General features: G+C 39.2%; 1 protein-coding gene across 29 annotated transcripts in view; it reads right to left on the bottom strand.

Moving 5' to 3' along the window:
- C2CD3 (C2 domain containing 3 centriole elongation regulator) overlaps positions 1–17,719 on the bottom strand; it is a 147,214-nt gene that overhangs the window by 70,818 nt on the left and 58,677 nt on the right. For 16 of the 29 annotated variants that reach the window (XR_014316447.1, XR_014316449.1, XR_014316450.1 and 13 more), the window contains 7 exons: positions 16,897–17,019; positions 13,037–13,531; positions 9,803–9,954; positions 7,762–8,008; positions 4,884–5,064; positions 3,264–3,447; positions 1,798–1,970 (listed from right to left, as the gene is read on the bottom strand). Coding sequence is in view for 23 of the 29 variants with exons in the window: in XM_082749709.1 (XP_082605835.1) it covers positions 1,798–1,970; positions 3,264–3,447; positions 4,884–5,064; positions 7,762–8,008; positions 9,803–9,954; positions 13,037–13,531; positions 16,897–17,019 (1,555 nt within the window). In the remaining 6 variants the exon portion in view is untranslated. The remainder of the gene's footprint in view (positions 1–1,797; positions 1,971–3,263; positions 3,448–4,883; positions 5,065–7,761; positions 8,009–9,802; positions 9,955–13,036; positions 13,532–16,896; positions 17,020–17,719) is intronic. The other 13 variants (XR_014316448.1, XR_014316451.1, XR_014316452.1 and 10 more) reach the window with 1 other exon arrangement.

Below are 17,719 nucleotides of genomic sequence, written 5' to 3'. Positions count from 1 at the left end.
ATACAAGGGTGGGTCAGGCCAGGTGGCGACATCCGATCAGTGGTGGTGGTGGGGCATACTGTCTCCTTAGTTACCAAGGAGTAGGGGCCCCGCTCTTTGGGCACCTTTTGGGCATCAATTCTGACCAAGGTGATAGGCTGGTTCAAATGTCTACTAGGGTAATTGTAATTCAATTGGTCACCTAGCAGGACTGTGCAGCTTTCTCTATGTGTTACAATTTCATTGGCTACCTGTGCGTGTCCAGGCCCAACCACACGGCCTTTGCTCTATAAAAGCTAGTCTGTGAAACAGAGAGGGGTCGCCCTCTCTGTAAGGGGCGGCCCCGACCCGTCTGTTTGACCGTCGGTTTGATTCTTGATACTTGGCGCAAAATAAAGCTTTGCTTGACCTTCGCTTTGTATCAGTCTTGCTCCTTTAATCACGAATCCATTATTGGGGGACTCAACATTGGGGACCCAACAATTGTATGCCAGGACTAATAAAAGCAGAAGAAAATTTACTATTTTTACTCTGTATCCAAGAAACTATGTCAGAGGCAGAACTCAATTTCAGATTTTTTAAAACTTCCAATTATTTTTTTTTAAAGATTTTTAAAATTTATTCATTTGAGAGAGACAGAGAGAGAATGAGCAGGGTGGGGAAAATGGTGAGGGAGAGGGAAAAACAAACTCCCCACTGAGCAGGGAGCTGGTGCGGGGCTCGATCCCAGGACCCCGGGATCATGACCTGAGCCGAAGGCAGATGCTTAATGCCTAAGCCACCCAGGCGCCCTTCTTTTTTAAACTTTTATTTTTTTTAAAGATTTTATTTATTTATTTGACAGAGATCACAAGTAGGCAGAGAGGCAGGCAGAGAGGGGGGGGGAGCAGGTTTCCTGCTGAGCAGAGAGCCTGATGCAGGGCTTTATCCCACGACCCTGGCACCATGACCCGAGCCAAAGGCAGAGGCTTTTAACCCACTGAGCCACCCAGGCGCCCCCCTTTTTTAAACTTTTAAAAGGTTTTCACACTTACACTTTTAATACCCTTCTACTAACCACCACCTGAAATACCCTTTATATGCCATCCTTTTATAAAAATTCTACCTTCCTATTATCACATTTCAGAGAAAGTGTTAAGAAACAACAGAACAAGCTGATCAGTGACAGGAGGAACACCTCAATCTTTATCGTGGCAAAAAACCCCTTTTGCTTTGGCAGATACTCTCCAGCAAGTAAGCACATTAACTTGATTTAGGAGTCCAGTTCTAGTTATCTGATGACGTACCTGGAGGGAAGGTCAGCTTACCGAAACAATTAGGATATAATTCAAAACTCCAAATTCTAATGAATCCCTTTCAACTTTAAATCCTAACCTCTTCCTCCCTTACAGTGATTTCCCTTGTCATGCTAACTGTATCTCACCAATCCCGTATCTGCTCATGTTACCCTGGAATAATAATTCTCTGAGTACACCTACATAACACATAGGATTTATGCTGTGAGGCTTCTTAAATGCTTGCTGAAGTTAAAGGTGAAATGAGACAAGCAACATTTATGCAGACAGTCCATGGAAATATGAATTTTATAAAATTAGACAAAATTTACATGCAATAAACTCATATGTTCATTTTTCTAAGGTAGATCATAGTTTTCATGGGCCCAGCACGCTTCCGCCGCGCGACTCTGCTAGATCATAGTTTTCATGAGATTCTTAAAAGGGTAAGTCTCTCAAAATATGAAGAGTCACTGTTTACTGAGAAAAGGGATATTTACGTGTACTGATTTCGAAAGGGAGAGACAAAGCAGTCTTCAATTACCTGATGACTGGTTCCTCAATTCTTTCCTGTTCTCAAGCCTGGGGGTTAAAGGGAGATTAAAGGTCTGTATTCCCACATCCTCACGGTGCTGCATGGTTACCATGGCACAGATCCTTGATAATGGCAAGGTTCCTTTGGCAACCACCTGGTCTCTCACGTTAGGATAATAGTATCTGTAAGCCGCAAAAGCATAAGCTGTCAGTAGGAAGAATTACATGGATAAATGATTCAATTTGCTCAAGGGATCAGTTTTTGGTATCAAGTTATCTTTGGAGCCTGGCTGCTCTGTATTGGTAGCATACAGTTGTGGTCATGTCTGGCTGGATTTATTGCCTGTCATGTGGAGAAGTAACTCCATAAATTATACAAACAACAGAACAACTTTCTGTTCTACAGAAACTACAAACTTTGTTTGGTTATCTGCATCTGACTTGGACTTCTGGGAGTAGTCACTTTTGAGAGCATTCATCCTGTAGCAGCAAAAGTGGTTCTAAGTGGAGCAGCCTCAATTTTCTTCTGTGGCTTGAGGCCTAAGTCCCTCAAATTTAAAGGATCTCTTAGTACCTACTCTATTTCCTTCTCTTGTCAAAATATTTCATCCTTATATGTTTTATATTTTTTAATTTAATTTTTTTTTTTAAGATTTTATTTATTTATTTGACAGACAGAAATCACAAGTAGGCGGAGAGGCAGGCAGAGAGAGAGCAGGAAGCAGGCTCTCCACTGAGCAAAGAGCCTGATGTGGGGCTTGATCCCAGAACCCTGGAATCATGACCTGAGCCGAAGGCAGAGGCTTTAACCCACTGAGCCACCTAGGCGCCCCTCCTTATGTCTGTTTTAAATCAAACCTAAATTCACCTGTTTTTGGGAAAAGTTTCTGGCAAATGAATCGAACTCTTCCTTACTTCTGCCCCGGATGCTCTGTCTTCTTTTATATCTACATACCCTTTGTCATTTTTGTTGGTTTCTTGGGAGTAGGGATGCAAAGGAGGGTGAGCATCTACATTCAGGTCAAGTCTGTGACACGAGTGGATTTATATTTTATGAAGGCTACTCTTTGGGTGGTGGGAAGAAAGGATTATAAGAAATAAGTTTAGAAGTGGGGAGACCAGTTAGGAGGCCATTAGCAATTTAGGCGTGATAGGATGAGGGACTGAACCAAAAAGGGAAGTAAACAGAAAATGGGTGACCGAATACTTAAGAGCAACAGGAGGTAAAACTGATAGAACTTCACTTCCAAATGTTACACATGGTTAAAAGCACGAGATATAACTGCTCCCAAGAGCCTAATAATTCAGATTTCAGTAAAATCTGGAGAAGAGTCACTCACTAACAAGTCAGATGATATAAAGTAGGGTAGAAGGGATTGCTTAGTTTCCTTACATTTCAGCCTAAGCTGTGAAGGGAAGCATGATCTATGACTGCGTACTTCCTTTCTAGATACAAAAACTGGTTTCACGTTATACCTGCACCAGATTTCAAACTGGACTCCACCACCAGGAACAAGCCCCTGTGCAGAGAAGGCACTCAGTAGAAGTCTTTGCACTGGAACTTCACTTGGCAAAAGGAGAGAGTGATGGTGTTCACTATTAAAGATGGGATCTGGAACACAGAGTGTGGTTGCAGATCTGAAAGGCTTCAAAGAGATTCCTTTGGAAAAGAAAAGCAATTCAGAATAATCCAACATAACATTTAGTGTTTTGCATGTAGTAAGACAATATGTTAATATCCAGTATTATTCCATTTTATCCTCACTATGTGAGGAAAACAAAACAACTATTACTTCTACTTAACAGACAGAATATGGACATATTGAGGTTCCATAGTGAATCCAAAGGCCTTAGAGGTAGTAGGTCATGGACCTGGAACCAAAACCTTTATCTTCTATGTTACTTCTACCAAGGTCCATTTCCCTAGTAGCTATGGTACCCAAAGGTTCCATGATAATACAGAAGAAAGAGATCGTTTTGTTGCTGGACAATATCTAAGGGTTGCAATTCCTACACTTTCTTGTCAATACCTGTTAGCCTATTCTTTGTTTTAGTTTTTTGGTTTTTAAATTATTGCCATCTTGGTGAAAAGAAGTGGTATCTTGTGTTGCTTTTGGTTTTCATTGTCAAATGGCTAATGATGCTGAGTATCTTTTCATGTGCTTATTGGCCCTTGTACATCTTAGGAGAAATGTCTATTCAGATCTTCTGAATACTTTTTAGTCAGATTGTTTTTTATTATTATCTGTAAGGTTTTTTTTTAAAAAATATATTCTGGATCCAAGTCCCTTATTTTCAACCCCCAAAATCAATACTGGCATCGCTTTTGCAGTTATTTGTGGATGTGCTGGGAATGGCAAAACATGTGAGTCACCTGACTTGATCATTCCCAGCTGAGCTTGAACAAAGTGACACTCTGACTTCTTGTTTCAGCTCTCAGGGATGATCAGATGATGGAGACGGCAGAGGCTAGTGTGGTGTAGTGCGAGAATATCTGGCTCTGGGGCCAGCTGAATGGGGTCTGAATGTGAACCTTGTTATTATCACTTGGGCAGCTTCAGTCACTTAACATTTCTGAACCTTTTCTCGCTTTCAAAAAATAAAGTAAAATCTACTAGAATAAGTTATTTTAGGACTTATAATTATGATCTATGTGTGATATATATGTACATATTTCCCCTAAGAGCAGTGGTTCGGTATTTTTAAATTCAGTACCCCTGATATTGCTATGTTATGCAGAATATAACTATTGTGAGTAATGAGAATCAATTGTATGTGTACAGGTTAAGAGTGAGTAGGCATGTAAATGAAATAAGATGGGGCAAAATATAAGTAATTTGTGGATCTAGGAGAAGGGTATATAGAAGTTCTTTGTACCATTTTTGTTAAATTTTCTGTAAATTTGAAATCATATCAAAATAAAAAGTTACAATAAATAACATAAGAAAATATTTGGATTAGCCCATCTCCTGTACTACCCAGGTTAAGACTAGAAACATTCAGGAACACAGAATTCACTCAGGAAAAAACAAAATTCTAAGTATAGCCAAGGAAAGAACCACACAAGAATGAGAAACTCTAACCTCCCAAACCTACCGTTTTCAGGGAACTCAGATCCTTTTAGCACACTGGATTGGGAGTCTTGAACTGGAAAGTAGTATTGGACATAACAATCTGCTTCTCCCCAGACCGTTGCCTGAAGAGGGGCTAACCCTTTAACTTTCTCTACATGGAGCTCAAAGTGATGCTCCATTAATCCACTTCTTTGGTCCTCCATCTATTAAATGAAACAGAGATACTGTTGTAAGCTTTAAAGAAAAACTTTTTTAGAATATTCCTTTTTCTCTATGAAACCTGAGTCTAGATGAATAGGTGTAATTAGCTGATAATAAAACAGATACTTCATTTTCACTGTGTATAAATCTCACAACTGCTCACTGTAATCAGATCAAGAAAGATTTACTCTAGACTATGAGACCAGGTCAATATTAAAAAATTTAAAAATGTAGTTCACTGCATTAATGGAACAAAGGAAAAAACATGACTGTCTCAATAAATGCTAAAAAGGTATTTAATAAAATTCAACACTGGCTCCTGATTATTAGTACCCTAAGAACAGAATACATTAAGAATATCCTGGGGTACCTGGGTGGCTTAGTGGGTAAAAGCCTCTGCCTTTGGCTCAGGTCATGATCTCAGGGTCCTGTAATCAGGCAGGCCCCACATTGGGCTCTCTGCTTGGCGGGGAGTCTGCCCCCCCCCGCCACGCCTGCCTCTCTGCCTACTTGTGATCTCTGTCTGTCAAATAAATAAATAAAATCTTAAAAAAAAAAAAACCCCAATAGGATAAAAAATATATACATGAAGCAAATATGTATTAACACACTAATTTTCTTTAAGTAGGCTCTACACCCAATGTAGGGCTCAAACTTACAACCCTGAGATCAAAAGTTGCGCACACCACTGACTGAGCTAGTCAGAACCCCCAATTTACTTACTATTTTTAATTAGGTTGAGAATAACACTGAGACTATTCATTAATGGTAAGGACTATTAGGGGAGGTTGTGAACATATCATTACTGAAGTACTGGTAATAATTTAAGGTTTTTATTATTTACTGTAGCCAGGCACTATACTAAGCCCTTCACCTGCAGTAGCTAATTTAACAAGCAGAGCTAACAACAGCAGAACCAGGGTTTGAATTCAGGTAGCCTGACTCTACAGCCAGGCTCTTTACTTCTACTCTAAACAGCTTCAACAGACACAACTGGTAATTGGGAATATTTATAGAGAGGGACTTCAGGATTCAGACAGGGGTCAAACTGTATGATCTGTATGTACTTAATATTCTAACTAATAATCCCATGAATTTGGAATAGAAATTGCATAAAGTCTTTGCTTTGTATTCTAAAAACATATCAGCAATACCTGCTCCAAAACCTTACATAGGGAAACAGAGAACTTTCAATTTGATTCCCCAGAGAAGAAAAATATGGGTTAAAAAAACCTCTCATGGGGACGCCTGGGTGGCTCAGTTGGTTAAGCAGCTGCCTTCGGCTCAGGTCATGATCCCAGCATCCTGGGATTGAGTCCCACATCGGGCTCTTTGCTCAGCAGGAAGCCTGCTTCTCCCTCTGCCTCTGCCTGCCATTCTGTCTGTCTGTGCTCGCTCGCTCTCCCTCTCTCTCTCTGACAAATAAATAAAATCTTTTATAAAAAACCAAAAAACAAAAAAAAAAACCTCTCATAATCTCAGCAGCTGCTTAATTTGGCCATACAGTATTACAGTAATTTATTAATTCAGTTCTGCAGATGCTGAAATGGATGAGCGACATGAATGTAGGAAGAAAAACAACTGTATTTATAGATATCTAATCTTTAAAATAGCTCTTTTATGCTCATAGTAACATTCTTTAATTTTTGGTATGGAATTTAATAAACTTTGAGTCTAGGGTCGCCTGGGTGGCTCAGTGGGTTAAGCCTCTGCCTTCGGCTCAGGTCATGATCTCAGGGTTGTAAGATCAAGCCCCACATAGGGCGCCACAGCGGGAAGTCTGCTTAAGATTCTCCCCTTCCTTCGTTGCTCTTCCCCCCATCACGTATATGCTCTCTCTCTCTCTTAATAATAATTAAAAAAAAAAAAAAAAAAAAAAAAAAAAAAAAAGCCAGTGTCTGAACTCTGATTCTTCCATTCTTAGCCATGAGACCCTAGACAAATAACTTCTTTTGACTCTGTTTCATCACCTAAAAAGTGAATGACAATGGTTCCCCTCATGTAGTATTAGGGAAATAAACATGCAAAAGTATATCAATGTGTTTTCTCAATTGTACAGCACTGTACAAATTACTTTTAAAAATTTACTGGTAGAAAAGCAAGGAACTTCACTATAACTTCCCAGTGTGGATTTGGTTAAGAAACAGAGTAAGATTTTGTGGGCCTACATTTGGGATCATTGTCAACCTCCCACCCCTATTCCCCACCCCCGGATTATCTTCTTTTTAATTAAGACCTTTTAAAATGCAGTCTTAGGTTCACCCCAACTTTCTAAAAGACAATTAATTAATTTAGTAAATTAGACGATTAGGATGTGGTTGACAATTAGAGTTTTTTTTATAAATTCAAAATCTCAGAAGGACAGATATATATTTAAAACACAAAAATAATTGCTTGGATCTACAGCATGCATTGGAGTGCAAATATGTTTCTTTTCTCTACTGAAATAAGGATCTGGGACAATGGTTTCATTAAAACACACAAGATAAAATGAGATTATGAAATTTAAAATTTGCAAATAGATCTTAAGTGCTCTCAACTACACACATAAAAAGGTAAATCGATGAAGTGACTGATAATTTTAAATGGCTTCACTGTGGTTGGTAATCCTTTCACAATGTTACCTATATTAAAGCATCACGTTGTACACTTAAAATGAGATTATGGCTTTTGTAAACAATCAAGTGTTTAGTCACTACCACATTAACAGATGCTGTAGATGGCTGGTCCAAAAAATGGGCTGGCCTAGGACTGAAGGGAGGAAGTATTCCTTCTTCATTCTTTAATCTCTGCAGTGCCATTATCTGATCTGAAGAACCCATGGCTAAAAAGACACGAAGACTCCCGTTTTGGTGGCCTGAGAACACATCAATCACAGGCATGTAGCTGTCAACAGCAACAACTGGGTACTGAGCATCAAGCAGCAGGCGAGAAATTTTGGGATCTCTAGAGGGAGAGAATATTGCAAATGAAAAAATAACAATCATCAATTATGTCACAGAGCTGCTACTGCATTTCCTACTTGGCTTATTTTCTCAGTTTGTTAAAAATGGGTCTACAAACTAGAAAATACTGCTTTGAAAAACACGACTTTACCATAGCTCATCAAAGAAAAATGATCAGGCAGTTAACTTCCAAATGTAGCAATTTGAAAGCAGAGAATGTCTGATTTATGTCTGTTATCATCATGACCCCAAACCCAGCATCTGGACTTGTGCACTATCTCAGTACAGGCTTGCTGAATTGCATTACTTTACAGGGAGGAAGAGTGGTCAACATGAAATGGACTTTGGAATCTGGCAGATACGATGTAGATACTATTATCATTAATATTTGCCATCTATAATCCTACCACTGCAAAAGTTGGTATTATCCACCATTAATAGATGAGAAAAAGTCCAAATACTCTTCATTATACCATGCTGAGTCTTAGCTCTGTTACTTGCTGAATGACTCTCAGTAATCAATTTAACCTTTCTAACTCTGTTTCCTCTTCTGTAAAATGTAGGTAATAAAACTTCCATCAAAGGGCAATTATTAGGATTAGATGAGATAACAAACCTAAAATACCAACTATAATACTTAGTAGGTAAAAGTACTCAGTAACTGAGTAGCTAATGTTTTATGCTCTTTCAGCAAAGAATGGGGTCTAATGAAGTGAGAAGGGAAGGGAAGTATGAGACCACATTAATCATAACTAAAAAAGTGGAAAAAGCCTACAGTTGACAGATGGCATGATTCCAGCAGCACTCCTTAGCCTGACCATGCTTTCTACTGTTACTATTATAAGTATTTCACTGTTCACAGAAGGCTTACCCACTTATTTTCTCACTGGACTGTCACAATTGTGCCATAAGGAAGACAGTGGTGTCTATCATTACCCTCATTTTATAGATGATGAAAAGCCAAAGAGGCTGACTTCTGCAAGTCAAAGGATAAATTTCCTAATTTGTAAAAAGGGGATAATGACAATAGTTTCCCAGGGTTACAGAAAGGCTCTCGTCAACTGTGCCCACAAAAGGGCTCTCCGTAAAATGTAAAACAGCATTTAAAACACAGAACCATAAGAAGGCTGTTACAAAAGAAGTCAACACTAAAATAACTAAAAATCAGTACCATGAACCAAAAGAAAAAATGAACAGTCTGTAGTGAGGACAGAAATAACCTTCAGATAAATCAATACCCCACTGGGGTGTGGCACAGTGAAAAGTGAGGTACAGTGATCAAATGTGAAGGTCCAAAAGACAACACTCAGTATAGAAATCTTGCAAATAGGTGAAATAAACAGTACTAAAGGTTTTGTGAGAGAGAACTAAACCATTAGTTTTGTGAGGTTAGGACTAGGGTTGGCAGTAGAGCTTCTTGGTGAAGCAGCAGAACTTGCTGGGTTCTAACCCTGGTTCTACTACTTACAATATATATATAAAAAGTTATTTAAATCCTCTGCGCCTTTGATAACTCATCTGTAAAACGAGAAATAAAAATTACCTGCCTTAGAAAACTCTAATAGGATTAAAGGACTTGATATATGTGAGGTTCTTAGCACAGGGCCTGAAACATGGTAAGCAGTATTGTAGAACTGTTTTAACACAGGAGAAAGTGCAGCAATTGTGGTAAAATTGAGAAAAGTCCTCTAAGGTTTTATCGCGCTAGTTATTTTTGCAAACCAAAAGAATTCCTCTTCAGTCCATACAAAGCTAAAGATGAAAAGTAAAGAACACTCCAAAAGATCCTATTTACTTGAATGACATGTAAAACTGATGGAGGGGGAGTTTCACCAGCCCAAGCAACTTGTCCTGTCCAGGGCTCCGCAATTTGTTCCATGCTTCAATTACCATCACGTTGTTCTTCAGCCTTTCCAGGTATTTGGAAGACAGAGAGACAGGAATCACCTGGGGAGAGGACAATCAAAAAAACAAAAACCCTCACCTGAGACAAAGGATTAATCTATGCTTTTATTCAACAAGTACTAACTGAAAGCTCAATTTGAACCGAAAGCCAAGTATAGTGCTAGGAGCTGAAGACATTAAAGTAAAACCTACTCTGTATCCTCAAGAGAAGTCAGTTTGGTGTAAGTGACCAACATATAAAGGCCAAATACAAAATGGTATGAGTTCTCTGATGACAAATCTCATACAGATGGGGCTCTGACGACACAGAGAAGGTTGTGAGACATGTCAATCACTGCCTGCCCACCTCGGCCAAGCCTAGTTCTAAGGCCAAATAACCCATTTGTAAACCCCAGCTGAGAGATACTTTTTTTTTTACTGCCCCCGCCCCATGTTTTTGAAAGAAAGCTGGCTACTGATTAGACAAGTGCTGAGCACCTAATCAAAGAGCAGCCAATCCACGGGTTAGGTGGTATGGCCTAGTGCAAAAAGCTCTGCCCAACAACGTCATGGTGAATAACAAGCTAACTGTTCATCAGTGTAAAATTATTCTAGAACTGGCCTGTCAGCTAGTAGCTGAAAGAGAAAGGAAAAGTCACAAAGAGAAGCAGAGATCTGCAGCTAAGAGCGAGTCAGTTAAATTAATGGTAGAATCAAAGGTCCACCAATTTGAAGGGACCCACACTGTAGTATAACTGAATCAGCAGAGGAGATAAGCCCCAGGATAAAACCAACAGAAAATATGAAAGGCAAAAGGGTGAAACCAGAAATGATGTATGGCAAGATGAGAGAAAGACAAGAGCAGAGAACCTGAGCAGACCTACTTTTGTATCCATCTAAGAATTTTTTTTTTTTAAAGATTTTATTTATTTATTTGACAGAGAGAGATCACAAGTAGGCAGAGAGGCAGGCAGAGAGAGAGAGAGAGAGAGAGAGAAGGAAGCAGGCTCCCTGCTGAGCAGAGAGCCCAATGCGGAACTCGATCCCAGGACCCTGAGATCATGACCTGAGCCGAAGGCAGCGGCTTAACCCACTGAGCCACCCAGGCGCCCCATCTAAGAAATTTTAATTACATAAGGTACCCTGAGTACATTTCTGTTCTGTGAAATAAAAAGAGTGAAACATAGCGACCTAACCTACAATTAGGGAGATTCCAGAGAAAGCTGCTGGCAGAAAGTAACCTTAAATTCTGAAGGATAAACAGAAGTTAATTAGTACAGGGGTGCCTGGGTGGTTCAGTGGATTAAGCCTCTGCCTCCAGCTCAGGTCATGTTCCCAGGGTTCTGGGATTGAAACCTGGCATCGATCTGCCCAGCTGGGAGCCTGCTGCGCCCCCTTTCTCTGACTCTGCCTACTTGTGATCTCTGTCAAATAAATAAATAAAATTTTAGGAAAAAAAAAAGCAGTTAGCTAGTATAAAAACCTTTAATAGGAATCATGAAGGTAGAGTAGGAAATGCAAGGCAGAAGGAAAAGTACATGTAAAGACACGGCGGTGGGGCGTCTGGGTGGCTCAGTGGGTTAAAGCCTCTGCCTTCGGCTTGGGTCATGGTTCTGGGGTCCTGGGATCGAGCTCCGCATTGGGCTCTCTGCTCGGCAGGGAGCCTGCTTCCTCCTCTCTCTCTGCCTACTTGAGATCTCTGTCTGTCAAATAAATAAATATAAAAAAAAATAATAAAGACCCGGCAGTAGGGAAAGAGAACGTTTATGAAACCTCAAGTAGCTGAACATAACTGCCACTATCTAGTGTGGAGGGAAGAATTCAGAAGGGAAGACAGTTCTTAAAGGGTTTTGCAGTCCACAGTAGACATCTGGATTCTATTCTGAAGGCTATGGGGAAATCACTGAAAAGTTTAAAGCAGGGGAGGAAAATATTCAGGTTAATGTTTTAGAAAGATCATCCCTACTGATACAAAAAGGAATGGATAGGGAAAGACCAGAAACAGACTAGACTGAAGGCCATTTGTAATAAGAAAGGGGGTGTGAATGAAAGCACTGGCAACTGAGTTTAGGTAAGAAGATTTATTCTGGAGATAATTAAGTTTGCAGCATCTATTGGATTTGGTGAATAATTATGTAATAAAGAGTTGAGGATACCTCTCAGGTTCTGCTTGGGTTTCTGAGTACATTACAATATGAATTAGGGCAGATAGGAGGAGGTGGAACAGATCTGGAAGAAATAATAAAATCAGATTTTGACATATCTGAATTCCTTTTTTATTGAGAAATTAAAATTAAAACCTTTATTGAATATCACTGATATGGCAGGCAGCACATTAGGTCTAAGCCAAGTGTACAATGCTTTTGACACATCTGGGGATGATGACCAGCAGTTAGAGAGATCAGAAACCTGATCAGAAAAGCTGGCCTACATGGAAATATGGATTTGGAAGTTATTTTCATAAAAATAATAGCTGAAGCTATGGGAATAGATGTAGTGGCTGTGGGAAAAGAGGACTAGTTTGAAAGAGTACCAAGGAACAATGAACAGGAGCAACAGTAATTAAAGGTAAGAGAAAGAAAGAAAGTAAGTGTTGGGGTCACCACTCTTTTCCTACTGGCCCATAGACTGAAAAAGAATACTTGTTGATTCAGGAAGAAAGTCAGAGAGTAGAGTTACAAAAATATCAAGAAAGGAAACAATTTAAGCAAAAGTATCAAATCCTACAGAGAAATCAAGCAAGATAAGTACTAAAATAAGCAGAGGAATAAAGGAGAGAAAAAATATATTAAAAAGTTGACTGAGTGAAGAGTTTGGAGATACAGAAAAGAATGGGGAAAGTTTAATTCTAGAGGAAGCCGAGAGGAATACAATTCAGAACTCGGGCAAAGAAACAGTGGGAAACCATATCAGCTGAGACAGAACACAAGGAAATGAAGACACAAATTTTAAAATGATGACAATGTCCTTTCCTTTTCCAGTCCCACAGTGGCAATGGATCTACATACATAGATCTACAGACAATTACAAAGGTCTCTCCCAGTCTGAACATTCTAGGTTTCTTTCATAATGGAATTATGATTTGGGAAACACACACGTCTCTGCCCCCATACATCCCTAATGGATATGGAATGTACAAAGTTACCTGTAAAAAGTTAAAGACTGGTTGTGTTGTGCCCCATGCGATGACAGATCTGGTGACTTCCTCTGTGCTGAAAAGTTTGCAATTTAAATAAACATTGCACGGTGGTTGTTTGTCAGACTCTCCAGTAATGAAATCTTTCCCATCTGGAACCATCAACAGCACATGCAATAGCAAAGCAGTCTCTTTTGTTGACCCATTTGTCTGATTTGCTAAATTGTGAGAGGCTGGCACATTCATGAAGGTTGAAGGATTTGATATGACAGGACTTGGTGACTTTGGTTTGGGGAGCACCAAATTTTGCACTTTCTTTGCAGCTTCTTTGTGAATTTGATTGAGGTTCTCTGGATTTTTGGTACAGGTAACATATTGACCAGGTTCTGAAAGTGTCTTATCTGGACTTGTAAGAGCACAAGGTGGGTTATGTTGGGTGCTGCTACTTAATTTAGTATTCACACCAGTGAAATCCTTGTTATCTATAACAAGCTCTATAGTTACCTATAAAACACAAAAGGAAGAGAGTTAGCAAGTATGTCTTCTGAAATCAGAATCAGCATTTTGGAGCCAGAGGCAAACTGGATTGTTAGAAAATAATTAACTCATTCTCAAATACCATAATAGTAAGAACACTAATAGACTGTATATACATTACCTTATTAGGATTAAGAGAAGCTAGACAGATGATTTATCAATAATACAAGATGAACGTGGAACATCATCTTGTGCTGGAAAATAAGGAAGTGCTCAGAAAAGGATGCAGGCATATTGAAAGGAGAAAGGATACAGAATTCAATCAAAGGAGCTCACATTGGCCAAATCTGGGACAATCTGAGCATCAAAATGAATAATAATAGTAATGGATTAGAACCTATTGAATAATGTAAAAGTCCATGAGTCTATCCCAACAAAAATAAATATGGGAGAAAGGACAACTCTTCTGTATAGTAGAACACAACTAGTAAAAACATAAGGGAGGAGTTAGAAAATCATCACCTTACAATCATTATAGTGGTAAGTGATATAGATAAACCTCAATGGAGGACAGTCTACAAAATAACAGGCTTTATTTTTAAAAAATATCAAAGTACTCAAAGACAAAGAATGGTTGCAGAACTGTTACAGACTAAAGGAGATTAGAGGGTGCCTGGGTGGCTCAGTGGGTTAAGCCTCTGCCTTTGGCTCCGCTCGGGTCATGATCTCAGGGTTCTGGAATAGAGTCCTGCATTGAGCGCTCTGCTCAGCAGGGAGCCTGCTTTCCCCCCTCCTCTGCCTGCTTGTGATCTCTCTCTGTGTGTCAAATAAATAAATAAAATCTTTTTTTTTTTTTTAAAAGATTTTATTTATTTACTTGACAGAGAGAGAGATCACAAGGAGGCAGAGAGAGAGGAGGAAGCAGGATCCCCGCTGAGCAGAGAGCCCGATGTGGGGCTCAATCCCAGAACCCTGGGATCATGACCTGAGCTGAAGGCAGAGGCTTTAACCCACTGAGCCACCCAGGCGCCCCAAAATCTTTAAAAAAAAAATAAAGATTAGAGAGAGATGACAAATGTGATAGGTAATCCTGGACTGGAAAAAAAATTCTATAAATGGATGTATTGGCACAACTGGTGAAATCTGCATATGGACTGTGGACATTATCAAGGTTAAGTTGATTTTTATAACTGTACAGTGTTGTGTCTGATCATGTCCTTGTTCTTAGGAAATACAAGAATTTGGGGGGAAAGATGCAAGATGTCTATAACATATTCTCAAATAGTTCAGAACAAAATTGTGTGTGGGTGTGTGTGGGGGGGGGGATGCAGAGGGAGACAAAGGAAAAAAGACAAGTGAGAAAGGGAGAGACAGGAGGTAGATGATTGTAAAGCAAATGTGACAAATGTTAGTAATTGGTGAGTCTCCGTAAAGGGTGAGTTCTTTGTACTATTTTTGCAATTTTTCTCTAAGTTTAAAGTCATTAGGAATAAAAGGGGACTTGATGTTCCCTTTATTTAAAACCGACAGCAATCTATCTAGAACAGTATTTCCCACAATATAGCCAGGACAAAAACAATTTCTAGTCCATCAGTTCCATTAATTCTTCTTTTCTGATTTTTAAACTTGCAGTCCAGAACTGAACTAGGCAAACAAAAAATAAAACTTTTGATTATGGAAGAGAAATGTAGTGTTAATTTTTCATAATGACAATCACACCAGTCTTTAAAACTAAATGTTATTTATTACTGAGAAGACCAAAAAGTAGGCAGAGAGGGCTTCCAAGAGGAGGCAGTAGCGTGAAAATCAAGATCAAAACCATGGAGGTAAAAACCAGCATGATACCTTATTGATTCTTTACATAGTTTGACATGGCTATTGGTAGGGAAGCTGTAAGTGATAGGCTAGGACCTTATGGGGAGCCCTGTATTTTTATCTTTTGGATAATGAAGAGCCATGGAAATGTCATAGGTATGGCTGTGATTATTATTTTTTTTCTCTTTAATATTTTATTTATTCATTGGACAGACAGAGATCACAAGTAGGCAGAGAAGCAGGCAGAGAGAGGAGGAAGCAGGCTCCCCGCTGAGCAGAGAGCCCGATGTGGGGCTCAATCCTAGGACCCTGGGATCATGACCCGAGCCGAAGGCAGAGGCTTTAACCCACTGAGCCACCCAGGTGCCCCTGGCTGTGATTATTTTAAAAGCTCACAAGAACAATAAGACAATGCTATATTGAAGCCACACATTCAAATTCTGCCATCTAAGAAATCCTGTAGCTTCTGAATACAAGGAAAGAACCCTCTCTCCAAAGAATTATACATCAGAATTCATTCCACCAGACCATAAACTCAGTCACTTTTTTCCTTGTTTATATCCAAGTACTCTACTCCAAGCCATCAGTTATCTCTTTTCTGGACTAATGTAAGTTTCTATTTTTCTTCTTGTCCCCTACAATGTATTTTCCACAGTTACCTTTTAAAAATGTAAATCAGGGGACGCCTGGGTGGCTCAGTTGGTTAAGCAGCTGCCTTCGGCTCAGGTCATGATCCCAGCGTCCTGGGATCGAGTCCCACATCGGGTTCCTTGCTCGGAGGGAGCCTGCCTCTCCCTCTGACTCTGCCTGCCACTCTGCCTGTGCTCGCTCTCTCTCTCTCTCTCTCTCTGACAAATAAATAAATAAAATATTTAAAAAATAAATAAATAAATAAATAAATAAAATAAAAATGTAAATCAGGGTGCCTAGGTGATGCAGCTTGTTAAACATCTGACTAAGTGTTTTGGTTTACATCGTGATCTCAGGGTTGTGGGACTGAGCCCCACATTGAGCTCCATGCTCAGCGTGAAGTCTGCTTCAGCTTCCCTCTCCCTCTGCCCCTCCTGCTTGTGCTCGCTCTCTCAAAAAAAAAAAAGGTAATTCAAATGTCACTGTCCCACTTCGATGTCCTTTCTTGGCTCTTATGATAAAATCTAAACCATTTACATAGATCTACAAAGCTCTGAATGATATGGCTTCCACATGCCAGTCCAATCTTATTTTCTACCATTCTCCCTCCTGGCTCCCTATCCTATGGCAACGACACTGCTTTAGGGCCTCTGCATGTGTTATTTCCCTTCTTTGGTATGATTTTCCCTCTACTTTTTACTTGGTGTCTCTTCCTCTCCTTCAAATCTTACCTAAAATGTCACTTCTTTAGACCTTCTCTGACCAAAAGCCCCCTACTTTCTCCCACATATTCACTTTCACATTTTACTGTTTATTTCCTTCACAGCAACTCTGCTGCCCTATTTTAACAGAAGTTGCAAGAGGAGAGACTCTGATTTTTCTCATTCAGTGCCAGCCAGTAAGATATATTTCATAATACTTGACTACCTGAATGTGTATCTATGTACCTTAAGGGGGCCCAGTGGAGTCTGACCATTCTCTTGTTGCACTGGAAGCTGGTTACTGAAAGAAAGCAACTCAGACTGAATGACAGTTCGTAAAGGCAGTGATGCAGATCCAATGACTTCTGGCTGAGAGAAGAAGAAAAGAAAAACTTTAGGTTAAATTAAAGACAAGCCACAGGGTATTTTAACTGAAGTGATAACATAGTACAGCTTAGAAAGGAGCCCAGGCTTTATGAAGTAAATAGCTTAACTATTTGACTGAGGCATCTTTAAGTGGCAACCTACATTCTGCCATACTTTCGTCCCCATTCTGGGGTCACTACTTCTCTCTAGAAGATTATAGAGGGTTTCATAAGTTACCAAGAGGTTGGAAGAAAATATTTTTTCTATTTTAAGAGTTAGTTCTTTACAAAAAGGGTTCAACTTCAAAACGTGTGAAATTGGGAATATAAACTGGCAACATACTTCTGAACAGCAAATTTGGCATTAAATATTAGAAGCTTTAAATATTCACTCTTAAGCCCAGTAGTTCCACTTCTGGGAATTTATACTATAGAAGTAACAAATACATAAAAAGCTTATAGACAAATATGTATACTTCAAAAATTAACAATTAGAAATAACAAGAGGTCCAATAATCAGGAATTAAGTTAATTACAGCACATTGTTATAATGCAATAATATACAGTCAATAGCGTTTACAAAAAATCTGAAATAATATGAACAATATGAACAGTATTTACCATGTTTGGTAAAAAGAGGGTGTTAAGTAACATACAGCAAATCTTCAAATATTTATAAACATAATGTTAAATTTTTTAAAAAG

Source organism: Mustela nivalis, assembly GCF_964662115.1.
Source record: "Mustela nivalis genome assembly, chromosome: 9".
Classification (NCBI taxonomy): domain Eukaryota; kingdom Metazoa; phylum Chordata; class Mammalia; order Carnivora; family Mustelidae; genus Mustela; species Mustela nivalis.
This window is presented reverse-complemented; position numbering and strand designations above follow the sequence as displayed.